The 17382-nt window shown below is 42.0% G+C and overlaps 1 protein-coding gene across 1 annotated transcript in view; it reads left to right on the forward strand.

Annotated features, from left to right (window-relative positions):
• Positions 1-17382, forward strand: part of shroom3 (shroom family member 3) — a 217653-nt gene that overhangs the window by 19849 nt on the left and 180422 nt on the right. The window contains exon 2 of the mRNA XM_062031529.1: positions 12037-12191. Within this exon, the coding sequence (XP_061887513.1) occupies positions 12037-12191 (155 nt within the window). The remainder of the gene's footprint in view (positions 1-12036; positions 12192-17382) is intronic.

The following is a 17382-nucleotide window of genomic DNA, read 5'->3' on the forward strand; positions in this document are numbered from 1 at the left end:
GGAGCTGCTGTTAGGAGTTATTGTTCATTTGCCTGATGGCCGAGGGGAAAAAACTGTTCAGGTGGCGGGAGGTGTGGGTCTGGATGGAGCGTAGTCTCCTGCCTGAGGGGAGAGGGGAGAATAGTGTGTGTCCAGGGTGAGAAGAGTCAGCTGTGATCCGACCCACACGCCTCCTGCTCCTGGAGGAGAACAAGTCCTGGAGGGATGGGAGCTTGCAGCCAATCACCTTCTCAGCAGCACGTACGATGCGCTGCAGTCTATTCTTATCCTGGACTGTGGCGCCGGGGAACCACACTGTGATGGAGGAGGTCAGGATGGACTCTATGATGACTGAGTAAAACTGCACCAGCATCTCGGTCGGCACCTTAAGTTTCCTCAGCTGCCGCAGGAAGTACATCCTCTGCTGCGCCTTCTTGATGAGGGAGCTGATGGTCGGCTCCCACTTGAGGTCCTGGGTGATGATGGTGCCCAAGAAACGGAAGGAGTCCACAATGGGGACGGGGGTGGGAGAGTCAATCAGGGTGAGGGGGGATGGTGGGGCTGTGACTTTCCTGAAGTCCATGATCATCTCCACTGTTTTCTGGGTGTTCAGCTCCAGGTTGTTGAGGCTGCACCAGGACGTCAGCCTTTCCACCTCTCTCCTGTAGGCGGACTCATCGCCATTCGAGATGAGCCCGATGAGGGTGGTGTCATCCGCAAACTTGAGCAGTTTTACGGATTGGTGACTGGAGGTGCAACAGTTTGTATACAGGGAGAAGAGCCAGGGGGAGAGTACACAGCCCTGAGGAGTACCAGTGTTTGTGGTTCGACTGTCCGAGACAATCTTCCCCAGACCGAAGACGCACGTGCTGTCTTCGGTCTGTCAGGAAGTCATTAATCCAACTGCAGAGGGAGTCGGGCACGCTGAGCTGGTAGAGCTTGTCTCGTAGCAGTCCAGGGAGGATGGTGTTGAAGGCAGAGCTGAAGTCCACAAACAGGATCCTAGCGTAGGTTCCTGGGGAGTCCAGATGCTCCAGGATGAAGTGGAGGGCCAGGTTCACTGCATCATCCACAGACCTGTTGGCTCTGTAGGCGAACTGCAGTGGGTCCAGGAGGGGGGCGGTGATGTCCTTGAGGTGGGGCAGGACCAAGCGCTCAAAGGACTTCATGACCACAGACGTCAGCGCGACCGGCCTGTAGTCATTTAGTCCTGTGATCCGTGCTTTCTTGGGGACAGGGACAATGGTAGAGGTCTTAAAGCAGGACGGCACGCGGCATAGCTCCAGAGAGGGGTTAAAAATGTCAGTGAAGACAGGAGCCAGCTGGTCCGCACAGTGTCTGAGATTTCCAGTCATTGTCATCCAAAACTTCATTTTTGAAAGCATTCATACTTTTCTTTGTAAAAATAGTCTTTGAAATGTATTTTTGCTATTTTTGTTCCACGTCCTATAGTTTCCTTCATAAATTGTGACAACTGTTAGATGATCACTAATGTCAGTTGTTAGCAGACCACTTGCAGTATTGTTATCAAAATCATTGGTAAATATATTATCAGTAAGTCCTGTGATTCTGCTTGGCCTGGTGATATTTGGATATAAACTCAGGCTCTACATTGTATCAATGAAGTCACCAATGGTCTTTTGCTTATGAGGGTTCAAGAGGTCAATGTTGAAGTCTTCACATAAAATTACTTTTTGACTGATTTCAGTGAAAGTTGCCTTGATCCAGTCCTCAAACCTTTAATGCTTGACTTAGGTGTTCTATATATACAGCCGATCAATACATGTTTACTTTTTTCATATCATATTTCCATGGTTATGCATTTCAAGATATTATAAATAGCAAATGAGATAGGTTAATTGGCAACACTAAATTGAGGGACAAGCGGTAGAAAATGGATGGATGTATTTACCATTTTGTAGTTCAGATTCCTCACCACGTAAACTCCTCCTCTGTTCTTGTTGGTTCTGTTTAGAGATGTCCAATAATATCGGACTGACTATATTATCGGCTGATAAATGCTTTAAAATGTAATATCGGAAATTATCGGTATCGGTTTTAAAATTATCGGTATGGGTTTCAAAAATTAAAATTTATGACTTTTTAAAACGGACGTAGGGAGAAGTACAGAGCGCCAATAAACCTTAAAGGCACTGCCTTTGCGTGCCGGCCCAGTCACATAATATCTACGGCTTTTCACACACACAAGGGAATGCAAAGCATACTTGGTCAACAGCCATACAGGTCACACTGAGGGTGACCGTATAAACAACTTTAACACTGTTACAAATATGCCCCCCCCCCCCCCAAACACACCTCAACCTCCTCATGTCCCAAATTCCAAGCTGCTGTTTTGAGGCATGTTAAAAATATATGCACTTTGTGACTTCAATAATAAATATGGCAGTGCCATGTTGGCATTTTTTTCCATAACTTGAGTTGATTTATTTTGGAAAACCTTGTTACATTGTTTAATGCATCCAGCGGGGCATCACAACAAAATTAGGCATAATAATGTGTTAATTCCACGACTGTATATATCGGTATCGGTTGATATCGGAATCGGTAACTAATAGTTGGACAATATCGGAATATCGGATATTGGCAAAAAAGCCATTATCGGACATCTCTAGTTCTGTTGATATAACTTAGTTCATGTCCTTCCGGATCAAAATCTATTTCTGTTTTTTTTTGTCGATCCATGTTTCTGAGATAGCTCAGATATGCGAGATGAAGCGCTGCCAGGTTTATACCAGCAAGAAGTAGACAAGAGAAGCCATGTTCAGAAGAACAGTTGATGTTCTTCAATGTTCCATTCATGTTCAGAACAATTCATGTTCTGAATAACCCAGTGAGGTTAAAGATCTGTTAATAAAGACGTTTAAATCTCAATACAGCAGATATAGAGGACTGAAGAAACCATACATAGTTGCTGACTAGAGACATCTATTTTGTTATGATCCACAGCCGGGATCCTGTTCGGTTTGGTTTTTGGACTCCCTCGGTTCCCGTTTTTGTGCACCCCTGGGGTTGTTTTCTGTTTCCATGGGTGCTTATTGTTTCCATCTGTCTCTGATTGGTGTTCGGGAAGCTCCCCTGTTCCCCGAGCACTAATCAGTAGCACTATTTAATACTGCCTTTTCCGGTCAGTCAGTCTGGCTTCCTAATTTGCTACATGCAACAGTTGACGACTTTTGATTCTGTTTCGGCTATGTTTGTTGCTAGCTTCCACGCTAGCCCCTTTGGTTTTGCCTTCCGTGCTTTGAGCACGTTTTTGTTTGTTCCCGTCTGATTTATTTCTTGAATAAATCATTTCCTACGTGCACGCTGTGTCCGAAGTCCGTCTGCATCCTGGGAGAACAAACCCTGCATCACCCTGCATCACCATGCGACCCGGTCGTCACATAATTATTATTATTCGGATTATTACTATTATTATTTTATTCATTTATTACTGATGTATTTTTTTTTTTCCATTTTATTTTGTTTACAAAAAGTAAGACATCTGAGAAGATTGGAACTTTTTTAACAAAGCTTTTCTTGTGGAATACCTGATGCAACCCAGCCTCACTCAGACTCTGCTGAGGTAAATTGGGTTTAAGACCCTTGCTCTAACGAGAGCAGAGCTTTTTTGTGTTGCTTCATCTCACAGGAATAGGAAGTAACGTGGAGTCTACAGTCTCCACACATATGCTGTGTTTACTACAAGTGGATTATCTCTTTCTGTCTCCTGAAATCAATGACCAACTCCTTGGTCTGTGGTGTTCAAGCTCAGGTTGTCCTTGGTGCACCACACTGCCATTCCTGTATTTCCTTTCTGTAGGCTGTTTCATCTCCCCCGTCATCAGGCCCCACACTGTGATGTCCTCGGTGAACTTGATGATGGTGTTCGAGGGATAATTGGGGACACAGTCATATATATATAGAGAGCATACTGTAGGAGCCAGTGGTGAGTGAAAGGGTAAAAGTTAAAAAGGTAAAGTTTAAGTCCCAACGACACTAGGTGTGGTGAAATTATCCTCTGCATTTGACCCTTCCCCATGTTCACCCCCTGGGAGGTGAGGGGAGCAGTGAGCAGCAGCGGTGGCCGTGCTCGGGTATCATTTGGTGATTTAACCCCCAATTCCAACCCTTGATGCTGAGTGCCAAGCAGGGAGGCAATGGCTCCCATTTTTATAGTCTTTGGTATGACTCGGCCGGGGTTTGAACTCACGACCTTCCAGTCTCAGGGCGGACACTCTAACCACAAAGCCACTGAGCAGGTCTCAAGGAGAGGAGTAGAGGAGTATATTTGACCCACCTTAACAACCTGAGGTCGGTTGGTCAGAAAGGGTTATATCCACAAACAGATGAGGGATGGGTAGACCCAGGAAGCTCAGCTTTTCCACCAGGATGTCAGGGATGATGGTGTTGAACGCCGAGCTGTTGACGAACAGCATTCTGACATAGGTATCCAGGAGTTCCAGATGTTCCACGGCTGACTGGAGAGCAGTGCCGATGCCTCCCTCTGTGGACCTTCTGGTGTGGATCCAAGTTCTGGGGGAGGCAGGCTTTGATATATTGGAGAACAAGCCTTTCAAAACACTTCATAACCACAGACGTCAGTGCCACTAATCTGTAGTCATTTAAGTCTTTTATGGCTGTCTTCTTGGAGCCTTAAGGCAGGGCCGGACTTGGGCTTGTGCCAGGGATGAATTGAATACCTCTGTCAGTACTCATGCCAGCTGGTTTGCATAGGCCCGGGTCCGTAACACATTTTGCTTGACAATATATTGACCTACGAATTATTGCCGATAAACAACATTATTGCCATTATTTTTTCGAGACCAAATTAACCATTGATTTAAAGATAATACATAAGATTATCGTTTCAAATGCAATAAACTGGTATTTATTGTGTATTTTACCATTGTAATTGAAATGAAAAAATTTAAATCTCCGAGTTAAATTAAACAAACTAATAACAATAAAATATACTTTTGTCTGTTCAGTGTTTCCCATAAACTGCCAAGATACCTGTGGCGGTGGGGGCGTGGCTATGGGCGTGGTCACCATGACATCATCGAGTAATTTGCATAATTTACTACAATGATATGATTTTCTCTAAAAAGGCTCAAAAAATGTATACTTACTAATTAATAATAACAGTTTTGTTTTAAATGTCCATCCATCCATCCATCCATCCATCCATCCATCCATCCATTTTACAATATAATTACAACACTTTATGTACATATTTATATACAGATTTGAACAATAAGTTATTCACTGAAATATATCTATTAATTGTGGTTCTTACAAAAAATATATCTTATAAAATATAAAAGCTAAAATGTCTCTTAAAGCTCTGCCCCTTTAATTAGTGCATACTAAATAATTTAACTTTAGCCTACTACTACAACCATATCAGCCCTTTGAGACACTTGTGATTTAGGGCTATATAAATAAACATTGATTGATTGATTGATTATTTACCAGCAACATAAAGTGAAACAGAGGCAGAGGTGTCCTGCCACAGTCAGTAACAAATAAACAGAAAACAGTAGTGGTCAAATACAAATAAGGCAACAAGAGAAGTATCCTACACTTCTCTTTTGTAAAGTAAATCTGAACAGCCTATATGGGCATCTACATCAACTATATGATTTTCCTAAAAAGCTGGACAGGACAAAAAAAAAAAATTTTTTTTTTTTTTTTTTAAATAAATGAATGTGTGGGAAACACTGCTGTTAGCAAAATGTTGCACTTTAATAACAATTACAATCAAAAGCAATAAAATATATTGAGGACGGAATGGGGGGCTCAAATATACACAACCATAACAATAAATAAAATAGCTAAATAAAGTATTGACAAACAAAGTTGAACTTCAATATTGAACATGTAGGCAGAGATCCGAGTTGTACATTTCTTAACTGACAAACAAGTTAGGACCTTCTTAAACAAAAGTGCAAAGTAACAATATAAACACTAGAGTTCAAACAGATGTATTTGTTACGGTGGGGTCGCATGTTAATGCGCGGGTTGTTCCCCCAAGATGCAGACGGAACTCCGGAGGCAGCGTGCAGGTAGGAAAATTATTTATTATCCCTAAATCAGGCAAAATACAGGAAAGCGTGCCGATAGCACGGGAAGCTAAGCAAAAGCTAACGAGAAAGCTTAGCTTAGAAACAGGAATCAAAAGGTGTAACGCAAACAAAAGGCAGGCATAAATAGCTCTCTGATTAGTGCCCGGGAGCAGGTGAGCGTCCCGAACACTAATCAGAGGCAGGTGAAAATAATCACCACCCATGGCAACCAAGAGAAACAAACGTAGGGGTGCTGAAACCAGGTTAAAGGCCTACTGAAACCCACTACTACCGACCACGCAGTCTGATAGTTTATATATCAATGATGAAATCTTAACATTGCAACACATGCCATTACGGCCGGGTTGACTTATAAAGTGCAATTTTAAATTTCCCGCTAAACTTCCGGTTGAAAACGTCTATGTATGATGACGTATGCGCGTGACGTCAATCGTTGAAACGGAAGTATTCGGACCCATTGGATCCAATACAAAAAGCTCTGTTTTCATCTCAAAATTCCACAGTATTCTGGACATCTGTGTTGGTGAATCTTTTGCAATTTGTTTAATGAACAATGAAGACTGCAAAGAAGAAAGTTGTACGTGCGATCGGTGTATTAGCGGCAGACTACAGCAACACAACCAGGAGGACTTTGAGATGGATAGCAGACGCGCTAGCCGGCGACCTCACCTTGACTTCCTCCGTCTCCGGGCCGCCGACTGCATCTATGATCGTCGCTCCGTCGATCACTGGAACGCAGGTGAGCACGGGTGTTGATGAGCAGATGAGGGATGGCGTAGGTGGATAGCTAATGTTTTTAGCATAGCTCTGGTAGGTCCCGTTGCCAAGTTAGCTTCAATGGCGTCGTTAGCAACAGCATTGTTAAGCTTCGCCAGCCTGGAAAGCATTAACCGTGTATTTACAGGTCCATGGTTTAATAGTATTGTTGATCTTCTGTCTATCCTTCCAGTCAGGGGTTTATTTCTTTTGTTTCTATCTGCATTTAAGCCCGATGTGCTATCACGTTAGCTCCGTAGCTAAAGAGCTTCATCGATGTATTGTCGTGGAGATAAAAGTCACTGTGATTGTCCATTTCACGTTCTCGACTCTCATTTTCAAGAGGATATAGTATCCGAGGTGGTTTAAAATACAAATCCGTGATCCACAATAGAAAAAGGAGAAAGTGTGGAATCAAATGAACCCTTGTACCTAAGTTACGGTCATAGCGAAAAAAGATGCGTCCTGCAATGCACTCTAGTCCTTCACTCTCACGTTCCTCATCCACAAATCTTTCATCCTGGCTCAAATTAATGGGGTAATCATCGCTTTCTCGGTCCGAATCGCTCTCGCTGCTGGTGTAAACAATGGGGAAATGTGAGGAGCCTTTCAATCTTTGACGTCACGCTACTTCCGGTACACGCAAGGCTTTTTTTTATCAGCGACCAAAAGTTGGGAACTTTATCGTCGATGTTCTCTACTAAGTCCTTTCAGCAAAAATATGGCAATATCGCGAAATGATCAAGTATGACACATAGAATGGATCTGCTATCCCCGTTTAAATAAAAACATTTCATTTCAGTAGGCCTTTAAGGGAGTCTTACACTAAATAAAACATGATCCGGGCAATGGATCATCACAGTATTAACTTGTCATATGCAAAACAAAATTATGTTTGTCAGATTGCGAGTGAGGAACGCCAACATGCCATGACAACATAACAGCACTTTTAAAAAATGATAGTTTTATACCAGTAATAAATGTTAGCATGTCTTTGGCGATGTATTTAACCACACTTTGTGTGAGCGCACACCATTATAAAATGTGATTGATTTTCTCCGCTCGTGAGTCTTTCGTGTAATTAACTGCCGATGAGTTACTTGTGTAGCTCGTCAGGTGTTGCATGCCTTGTCACAGCCGTGAGTCTTTGTTGTCCAGGTGCGCCTCCACTTTCCTCTATTCTCTACTTTCGTAGCCTTGATGCCTCTCCTGAGGTCAGATCTAGCCCTGCTGTATTGCTCCCTGTCCCCGGAGTGGAAGGCAGAGTTTCGGGCCCTCAAAGTGCTTTGACCTCTGACATCATCCACCGTTTTTGGTTTGGATAGACACTGATCTGCTTTTTCAAGGTGACAGTGTTTGATATAAAACAGCACATGGCATGTGAATGCTCCAATGCTGAAGTTGAACTGAAATGCTGACAGAATGTAGTATGAATGTAAGAATAGTTTGAATGTTGGAATGGTTTGAATGTTGGAATGGTTTGACTGTAAATGGTAAATGAGTTATACTTGTATAGCGCTTTTCTACCTTTAAGGTACTCAAAGCGCTTTGACACTATTTCCACCCATTTCACCCATTCACACACACATTCACACACTGATGGTGGGAGCTGCCATGCAAGGCCCTAACCACGACACATCAGGAGCAAGGGTGAAGTGTCTTGCTCAAGGACACAACAGACGTGACAAGATTGGTGGAAGGTGGGGATCCTCTGGACAAAACACTTCAAGTTTGTTGAAAATTCTGAGGAAATTGGTGCAGTTTCAAAAACGCAATGAGCTTAGACCAGTGGTTCGTAACCTGGGTTCGATCGAACCCTAGGGGTTCGGTGAGTTGGCCTCAGGGGTTCGGCGAAGCCTCCGCTGCGGAGGTCAAGACACACCCGACTCATCGTGTAAATAAAAACTTCTCCCTATCGGCGTATTATGGATACCCCCAAACAATGTTCCCTCGAATTTTCCATATAATAAATAAATGATAAATGGGTTATACTTGTATAGCGCTTTTCTACCTTCAAGGTACTCAAAGCACTTTGACAGTATTTCCACATTCACCCATTCACACACTGATGGAGGGAGCTGCCATGCAAGGCGCTACCAGGACACAACGGACGTGACTAGGATGGTAGAAGGTGGGGATTGAACCCCAGTAACCAGCAACCCTCCGATTGCTGGCACAGCCACTCTACCAACTTCGCCACGCCGTCCCCATATGCGTGAGCAAATGCAAAAACTCCTTGAGCATTCAGTGGAGCACATGTGAGCGACGTCAGACGTGCACATGCACTGTGGCCACACCTGCAGCACACCTGTCCCAAACCTGACTAAATAACATGTTAAATGTTTTATTATTATAATCAAATGACAGAAGTCATTTCCATGATATTATTTTCTAGTATAAGTGTTTTGGCCCACTTACAATGACAATCACAAAAAATATTGTTTTTCAAGAGCTGTGTACTAGTATTGTATGTCTGGGTGGGGTTCCTGCTTTGGAAATAATTTGTACCCCTTTCAGATATCGCATTTAGTTCCCACTAAAACATTCACATGTTGCACAATGAGATGTAAACATGGGATCAGTTATTGCTAAGAAAGCCCTGGAATTTATTATACCATTTGTTACAACATATCTTTGCGAGCAATCCTTTTCAAGGATGCTGGACATAAAAAGGAAGAAAAGGAACATACTTTGCTGTGAAAATGACATGAGAGTGGCACTTGCCTAGGTGAAGTCACGCATATCTGAACTGGTCTCTCAAAGGCAACAGCAGAAGTCACACTGATTTGCAGGTGTGTAATTTGTTGTGAGTTCATGCACTGTGTTGGTTTTGTTCTTTGAACAAGGGAATGTTCATGCACGGTTCATTTTGTGCACCAGCAAAAAAACATATAACTTTGTCTTGAATTTGAAAAAAAGCAACATTTTATTTTTCACTAAAGAAGGGTTCGGTGAATGCGCATATGAAACTGGTGGGGTTCGGTACCTCCAGCAAGGTTGTGGACCCCGACTTAAACAAGTTGAAAAACTTATTCGGGTGTTACCATTTAGTGGTCAATTGTACGGAATATGTACTTCACTGTGCAACCTACTAATAAAAGTCTCAATCAATCAAACAGGTTAAAAACCACTGGCTTAGACTTTGTCTAAGTGTATCTACAAAGTCAGGATTAAACTTTTTAAGTCAGTCTTTCCGGGATTGAACAAAAAACACAACATGTAAACTCTTCTAGGTATCAAATACCTTCTTTGTCATGTCCACGTATCAATCCAGTGCTAACTCAACAAACCGTAAGAAACGGAGGTAAAAACTATCCAAAAGGTTTAAGTTCACTTTTCTTGTGTTTGACAGAGACATTTTGGCACAACGAGGATGCCAAATGACGATGTGTTCGAAGCAGAAGACATAAAACGGCAGGTTTAATGGAGCCAGAGTCACCCTTTACTGTGTATCTCTTGCTTGGCCCCGGTATAAACCGTTCGCTTGCCTAACAGAATTGCTGTTGTGGCATCCAGTGGACACATTAAGAACAGCAGTTTCTTCCGTTTAAAAAAAAAAAAAAAGCAGCTCATTTTTATACTTGGCAAACTCATCACGCGGGCCGGAAAAAACAGCCCGCGGGCCGTACGTTTGACACCCCTGCTCTAGTGGTTCACATAGCTGACTTTCTTGATGATCTTCATAATTGAATGTGACTGATTGGCGACCAATTGGAGCTGATCAGATCAGATAGATCAGATCAGATATGTCTTTATTGTCATTGCACAAGTACAACGAAACTTTGTTTTCAGCACAAACCCGTTCAAGATTAGACAAACAAACAGTGTACAGGGTTACAGAACAGGAACGCTGATGGTTCGCCACAAGGCGCCCCGTAAAAGATGGGAAAAAGGTAAAACGCTGGGGAAAGAGATGAGTAAAAAAATACAATCTAGGCTGGGCTCCTAAGGGGGCCTAGTCTGGAGTGGGGAAAAAACCTCCATGCAATGCACATATAAACACGTTACATTTAATCACGACAAACTCGCAACAGAGGGGCGGGGAGTTGGGGCCCCGGAAGGCGATCGCTGCTATAAAGCGCTGCCATCCGACCATCATCCAGAGGGGAAACAAGCGGTGGTGAAGGCGTCAGGTGGGGAGGGGTGGTGTGTGCGTGTGGGCCCAATTTTCTTGGGTGTGATGATGTAATGTTTTTTATAGACTGAGGCCGATCTGCAAAAGTTCGACTCCAGGTGTCGTTGAGGAGGGAGGGAGGTCAAAAACGTCCATCATTGAGGTGTCCTCGGGGGTGTTTTTCAGAACAGCCTGGTCCTGTTTTCTCAGCGTCAAGGCCATTCGAGGGAGTCAAATCGTAGATTAGGATGTTTGTTTTCCGCGAGCAGACAAAACAATGACTTGTCTGTTCTATACGTCCATGCTGGGTGCTCTCAAATTCATTTCTATTTCTCTTTTCAGCAAACTTCTCCATGATGTGATCCATCTTGCGATTCAGTTCAGAAATCGCCACAGTCTGTGTTCCCACAGCCCTGCCCAAACCATCCATTGCGACGAACAGCCTTTGGGCTCCTTGAGTGGCTGCCATCGTCTTACGAATTTGACGATACACCAGAGCAATGCCCAGCCTAATCAGCAGGTGCCCCGCGATCACGGTTCCAAATAGGTAGATGTCTTCCATGTCCTCGATGGAAAGGACCGAGATGCACATGATTCTCCATTTATCCCAGGAATCTCTCACGTACCCCGCAGCAATGGTTCCATCAGGGCAGCCAGGCTTCCCCGAACCTCTTTTCCTCGTCAAAAAGATTTTGTCAATTGCGTCGAGAGTCCAGCTGATCATTTCCATGTCTGATGTTTAGATTTGAGGACAGCGCAAAGAAAGAGGCTTCAAAAAAGGTCAGACAAGACAAAAACAAAGAGAGCAAGCTGGGAGAAGAGGGAGCGGAAAAAAATGCGACCGCCCTCACCAGAGGCAAGACAGAAAAACAAAACAAAAAAAACACCACTTATCATCCTAAATCAGCTGGGATAGGCTCCAGCTCTCATGTAGGCCTTTAACAGGCTAAGTGGTCAACCGAATGATTGAATGGAAATAAAATATAAATTTAAAAACCTCAAAATCCTGTCCCCAAAGGAGCTCTGGGAATGTGTCACACCCTTGGAAAGCTCACAGCTCATACTTCTGCATCGTGTTAATGTGTGTGTCTTTTGCAGGTTGAACACGGCGGTAAGGCGGACAGTTTAAAGTGCCCCCTGCAGGTGGGGGATGAGATTATCATGATAAATGACATCGAGCTGACTGGATTTCGACATGAGGCAATTGCTCTCGTCAAAGGATCGTACAAGACTCTGCACATCACCGTCCGCAGGTAAGGACGTCTGTGTGCGTGCGTAATTAAATCAAATGAGTGGGGTTTAGACAAAGAAACAACCCCAACTTTGATGCTACCACTAGTTTTCCACAATGCTTTGATTCATAGCGACACGTTGTTTTAATTGGCCAGAAGTGTATGTGTTATTTTTTGTCAGGCATTACGTTTGGTACATGGGCCTCCTGTAGGGACTAAAAAGGGTAATTGCACTTTTGTTGGAATCATTTTACAATCCATATGTAAGACAAGAACACATATGTTTTTCTTTATTTATGCATTCTAACTCGAAAGAAACTGCTGTTTTAAACGTGTCCACTGGATGCCACAATAGCAATTCTGTTAGGCAAGTAAACGGTGTATATCGGGGCCAAGCAAGAGGTACACAGTAAAGGGGGACTGGGGCTCCTCCTCCTCGACCCACATGAAACTTAAAACCTGAACTTAACCCTTTTGAATAGTTTTTACCTCCGTTTCTTACGGTTTGTTGAGTTAGCACTGGATTGATACGGGGACATGACAAAGGAGGTATTTGATACCTAGAAGAGTTTACCGTATTTTTCGGACTATAAGTCGCAGTTTTTTTCATAGTTTGGCCGGGGGTGCGACTTATACTCAGGAGCGACTTATGTGTGAAATTATTAACACATTACCGTAAAATATCAAATAATATTATTTAGCTCATTCACGTAAGAGACTAGACGTATAAGATTTCATGGGATTTAGCGATTAGGAGTGACAGATTGTTTGGTAAACGTATAGCATGTTCTATATGTTATAGTTATTTGAATGACTCTTACCATAATATGTTACGTTAACATACCAGGCACGTTCTTAGTTGGTTATTTATGCCTCATATAACGTACACTTATTCAGCCTGTTGTTCACTATTCTTTATTTATTTTAAATTGCCTTTCAAATGTCTATTCTTGGTGTTGGGTTTTATCAAATAAATTTCCCCAAAAAATGCGATTTATACTCCAGTGCGACTTATATATGTTTTTTTCCTTCTTTATTATGCATTTTCGGCCGGTGCGATTTATACTCCGAAAAGTACAGTACATGTTGTGTTTTTTGTTCAATCCCAGAAAGACTGTGACTTAAAGTTTAATCCTGGCTTTGTAGATACACTGAGATGAAGTCCAAGCTCGTTTAGTTTTTGAATCTGCACCAATTTCCGCAGAATTTTCAACAAATTTGAAGTGTTTTGGCCAGAGGATTATTTGTGATTTGTACGTTTTCATAATGTGCCTGTTCTATTTTTGGCCAAAGTAAAACAAAGAAAACAACCTGAAGTTGCCTTTATTTTTTAAGTTATCATGCCATGATTTTACCATTCCGGCCCATTTGGGAATAGATTTTCCTCCATGCGGCCCCTGAGCTAAAATGAGTTTGACACCCCTGGTATAGGCTATGTTGTGTTGCCGTAGTCAGGAAGTAGTCTATGCCATTAAGTTGAATGTGCCAGTCTTGTCTTTTGTTAGGTCCTACAAAGTGTTTGTATAGTAAGTCAGTGTTTTTCAACCTTTTTTGAGCCAAGGCACATTTTTTTCATCGAAAAAATGCGGAGGCACACCACCAGCAGAAATCATTAAGATATGAAACTCAGCAGCCGATATTGACAATACAAAGTCCTTGTCGCAATTGTTGGATATGACCTTAAACCATAACCAAGCATGCATCAATATAGCTCTTGTCTCAAAGTAGGTGTACTGTCACCACCTGTCACATCACGCCGTGACTTATTTTGAGTTTTTTGGTGTTTTCCTCTGTGTAGTGTTTTAGTTCTCGTCTTGCGCTCCTATTTTAGTGGCTTTTTCTCTTTATTTGGTATTTTCCTGTAGCAGTTTCATGTCTTCCTTTGACCGCTATTCCCCACACCTGCTTTGTTTTAGCAATCAAGAATATTTCAGTTGTTTTTATCCTTCTTTGTGGGGGACATTGTCGATTGTCATGTCATGTACGGATGTACATTGTGGACGCCGTCTCTGCTCACAGTAAGTCTTTGCTGTCGTCCAGCATTCTGTTTTTGTTTACTTTGTAGCCAGTTCAGTTTTGGTTTCGTTCTGCATAACCTTCCCTAAGCTTCAATGCCTTTTCTTGAGGCACTTACTTTTTGTTTATTTTTGGTGTAAGCATTAGATACCTTTTTACCTGCACGCTTCCTCCCGCTGTTTCCGACATCTACAAAGCAATTAGCTACCGGCTGCCACCTAGTATTACACGGTTACTCTGCCGATCTCCAGACAGTGCAGACACTCAACAACGGCACATTATTTGCGGATTATAATTACCGTATTTTTCGGACTTTAAGTCGCAGTTTTTTTCAGAGTTTGGCCGGGGGTGCGACTTATACTCAAGAGCGACTTATGTGTGAAATGATTAACACATTACCGTAAAATATCAAATAATATTATTTAGCTCATTCACGTAAGAGACTAGACGTATAAGATTTCATCGGATTTAGCGATTAGGAGTGACAGATTGTTTGGTAAACGTATAGCATGTTCTATATGTTATAGTTATTTGAATGACTCTTACCATAATATGTTACGTTAACATACCAGGCACGTTCTCAGTTGGTTATTTATGCGTCATATAACGTACACTTATTCAGCCTGTTGTTCACTATTCTTTATTTATTTTAAATTGCCTTTCAAATGTCTATTCTTGGTGTTGGGTTTTATCAAATAAATTTCCCCAAAAAATGCGACTTATACTCCAGTGCGACTTATATATGTTTTTTTCCTTCTTTATTTTGCATTTTCGGCCGGTGCGACTTATACTCCAGTGCGACTTATACTCCAGTGCGACTTATATATGTTTTTTTTCCTTCTTTATTATGCCTTTTCGGCCGGTGCGACTTATACGCCGCAGCGATTTATACTCCGAAAAATACGGTACTGGTTTGCAAAAAATATTTTCAACCCAAATAGGTGAAATTAGATAATCTCCCATGGCGGTAGAAAATGGATGGATGGATGGGCACACCAGACTGTATCTCACAGCACAGTGGTTGAAAAACACTGTAGATAGATAGATAGTACTTTATTGATTCCTTCAGGAGAGTTCCCTCAGGAAAATTAAAGTAAGTATTGTACTTATTACACGCCAGCTGTTTGACTTTAACATGCATCTTAGTTGTAGTTTTCATTTACAAATTTGAAGGCGTCGAAATCACCATGTAAAATCACTAATTATTGCTAACTGCTTACTAAAAGGTAGCGCATTTTGAAAAGTGGAGCCTTACTTTTGAGTGCTTACTATCAGGCATACATGCTTTGTTGGCATGGAATTCTAACATGACCTTAAGGTCAGCAGAAAAAGCCTTATTTCATCTGTTGTGTGGTTGATCGCCTGCTCATTATAATAGCTGGTATGTGTTTGAGGTCTGGGTGTGACTGCTTGCAAAGCTGTTGTTGCTACTGTGGCTTTTATTTAGTGGCAGCTCAGTGAGAGAACTGAATCAACGCAGGACTTTACAAGCACACACACACACAAATACACACAAACAGTCGGACAGGTGCAGTAGCACGCATAGCATTGTGTTAAAGTGCACTGGACAAAAGGGAAATCTCAGCAAGATTAAATATCTGGAATTAGTAAGGGTTTAACGGTACACAAAAACTTTGGTTTAGAGGTCACGGTTCGGTTCATTTTCGGTACAGTAAGAAAACAACAAAATATACATTTTCTGGTTATTTATTTACCAAAATTTGTAAACAATGGCTTTATCCTTTTAACATAACAATAACATACATATACACACAGGGTCGATTGCCAGGGTTAATGCAGTCAACATATATAAAATAAAAACTAAATAAGATAAGGCTCAGAATTGGTTTCTTAACAAAACCTTTCTACATATAAAGTGCAACATTTCCACATATAAAGTGCAACATTAAACTGCTTCAAGTTGTTGCTCAGATTAAATAAAATGACAAAACTTTTCTTCTACATATAAAAAGTGCAACAGTTTCAAGTCAACTCAGCCTCAGATTAACTTTTCTTTTCCCTCCCCAGCCTTTAACCCTGGTGACTTTCACTCAATTTTCATGTTTTTTGCCAGAAAAATCAGTTTATCCACATTGTCTGCAGAAAGAGCAGACCTGCTTTCAGTTAAAATGTCTCCAGCTGTGGAAAATACCCTTTCGCTGGGCACGGAGCTAGCAGGTATGGCGAGGTAGTGCCTGGCTAACTTGGCAGTAAGAGGATATGTGGGCTCATTGTTCTTCCACCATAGAAGTGGGTCAAAATCTAGTTTTTAATGCAATATGGACTTAAATCTGCTGCTATAAAAACACCAACGGCATTTGTTATTGCTTTAGCCCTGCCTGACTCGCCGAGGAGAGGCTGCTTGAATGTGGTGGGAGCTGTGTTTGTTCCTCTTTCTCTTCGTTATCCATTGTTGTATCTAGGGATGATACTCGAAACCGGTTTTCCCGGTTGTTTGATAAGAAAAGAACCGAGTCCTCGGACTCGAATCCCTTTTTGAGAACCGTTACCCGTTATCGAGACCACTATAGAAAAGGAAAAGAGTTGATTATTTATTCGAATCCCGTCCCGACCAGAAATGCTCCGTGGGACATCACAAGAATTGACGTCACGTAGCTCAGTCATTAGGCGCAGATAGCGAAATCAGGAAAACAATGGACGGGAAAAAGCGCTCCAAGGTGTAATAAAGTTCAAAACAAAAGCTATAATCCATCGAATAACTTTATTGAGAGATTTGAGCAGGGTAAAACACATGACGAACACTTTTACGACCAACCGGAAACATAGCAACCAGGCTAGCAACGCACCTCCTTTACGGCAGCTGTCGCAATGTTCTTAAAACAACCGCAGCACATACATATATATATACAACACATCTCCCTTTTTTAACTTTTGTTTTTCTTTCCTTGTAAACAAAACAAAATCACACTGTAGATGTGTTGTCTGTCTAATTATAAATAATGCAGACGAGGCGTGTTGGCTGAGTTTTTGACATTTACTTTCACAGCGTGGCAACATGCAACACTTTTCGGGGCTACCGCGCATGCTCGTAACTCCCGTTGCATGCTGGGTAGTGTAGTTGTTATAATCTCTAGCTCAAAACATTTTTCCCCCTATAAAGAAATAATGTTAACTCAATAAAGTGTATTTCTTTTTTTAGCTTTAACTTTTCATTTTTTAGCATTGTAACCACATT

The sequence above is a fragment of the Entelurus aequoreus genome, linkage group LG21 (genome assembly GCF_033978785.1).
Source record: "Entelurus aequoreus isolate RoL-2023_Sb linkage group LG21, RoL_Eaeq_v1.1, whole genome shotgun sequence".
NCBI classification, from domain to species: Eukaryota; Metazoa; Chordata; class Actinopteri; order Syngnathiformes; family Syngnathidae; genus Entelurus; species Entelurus aequoreus.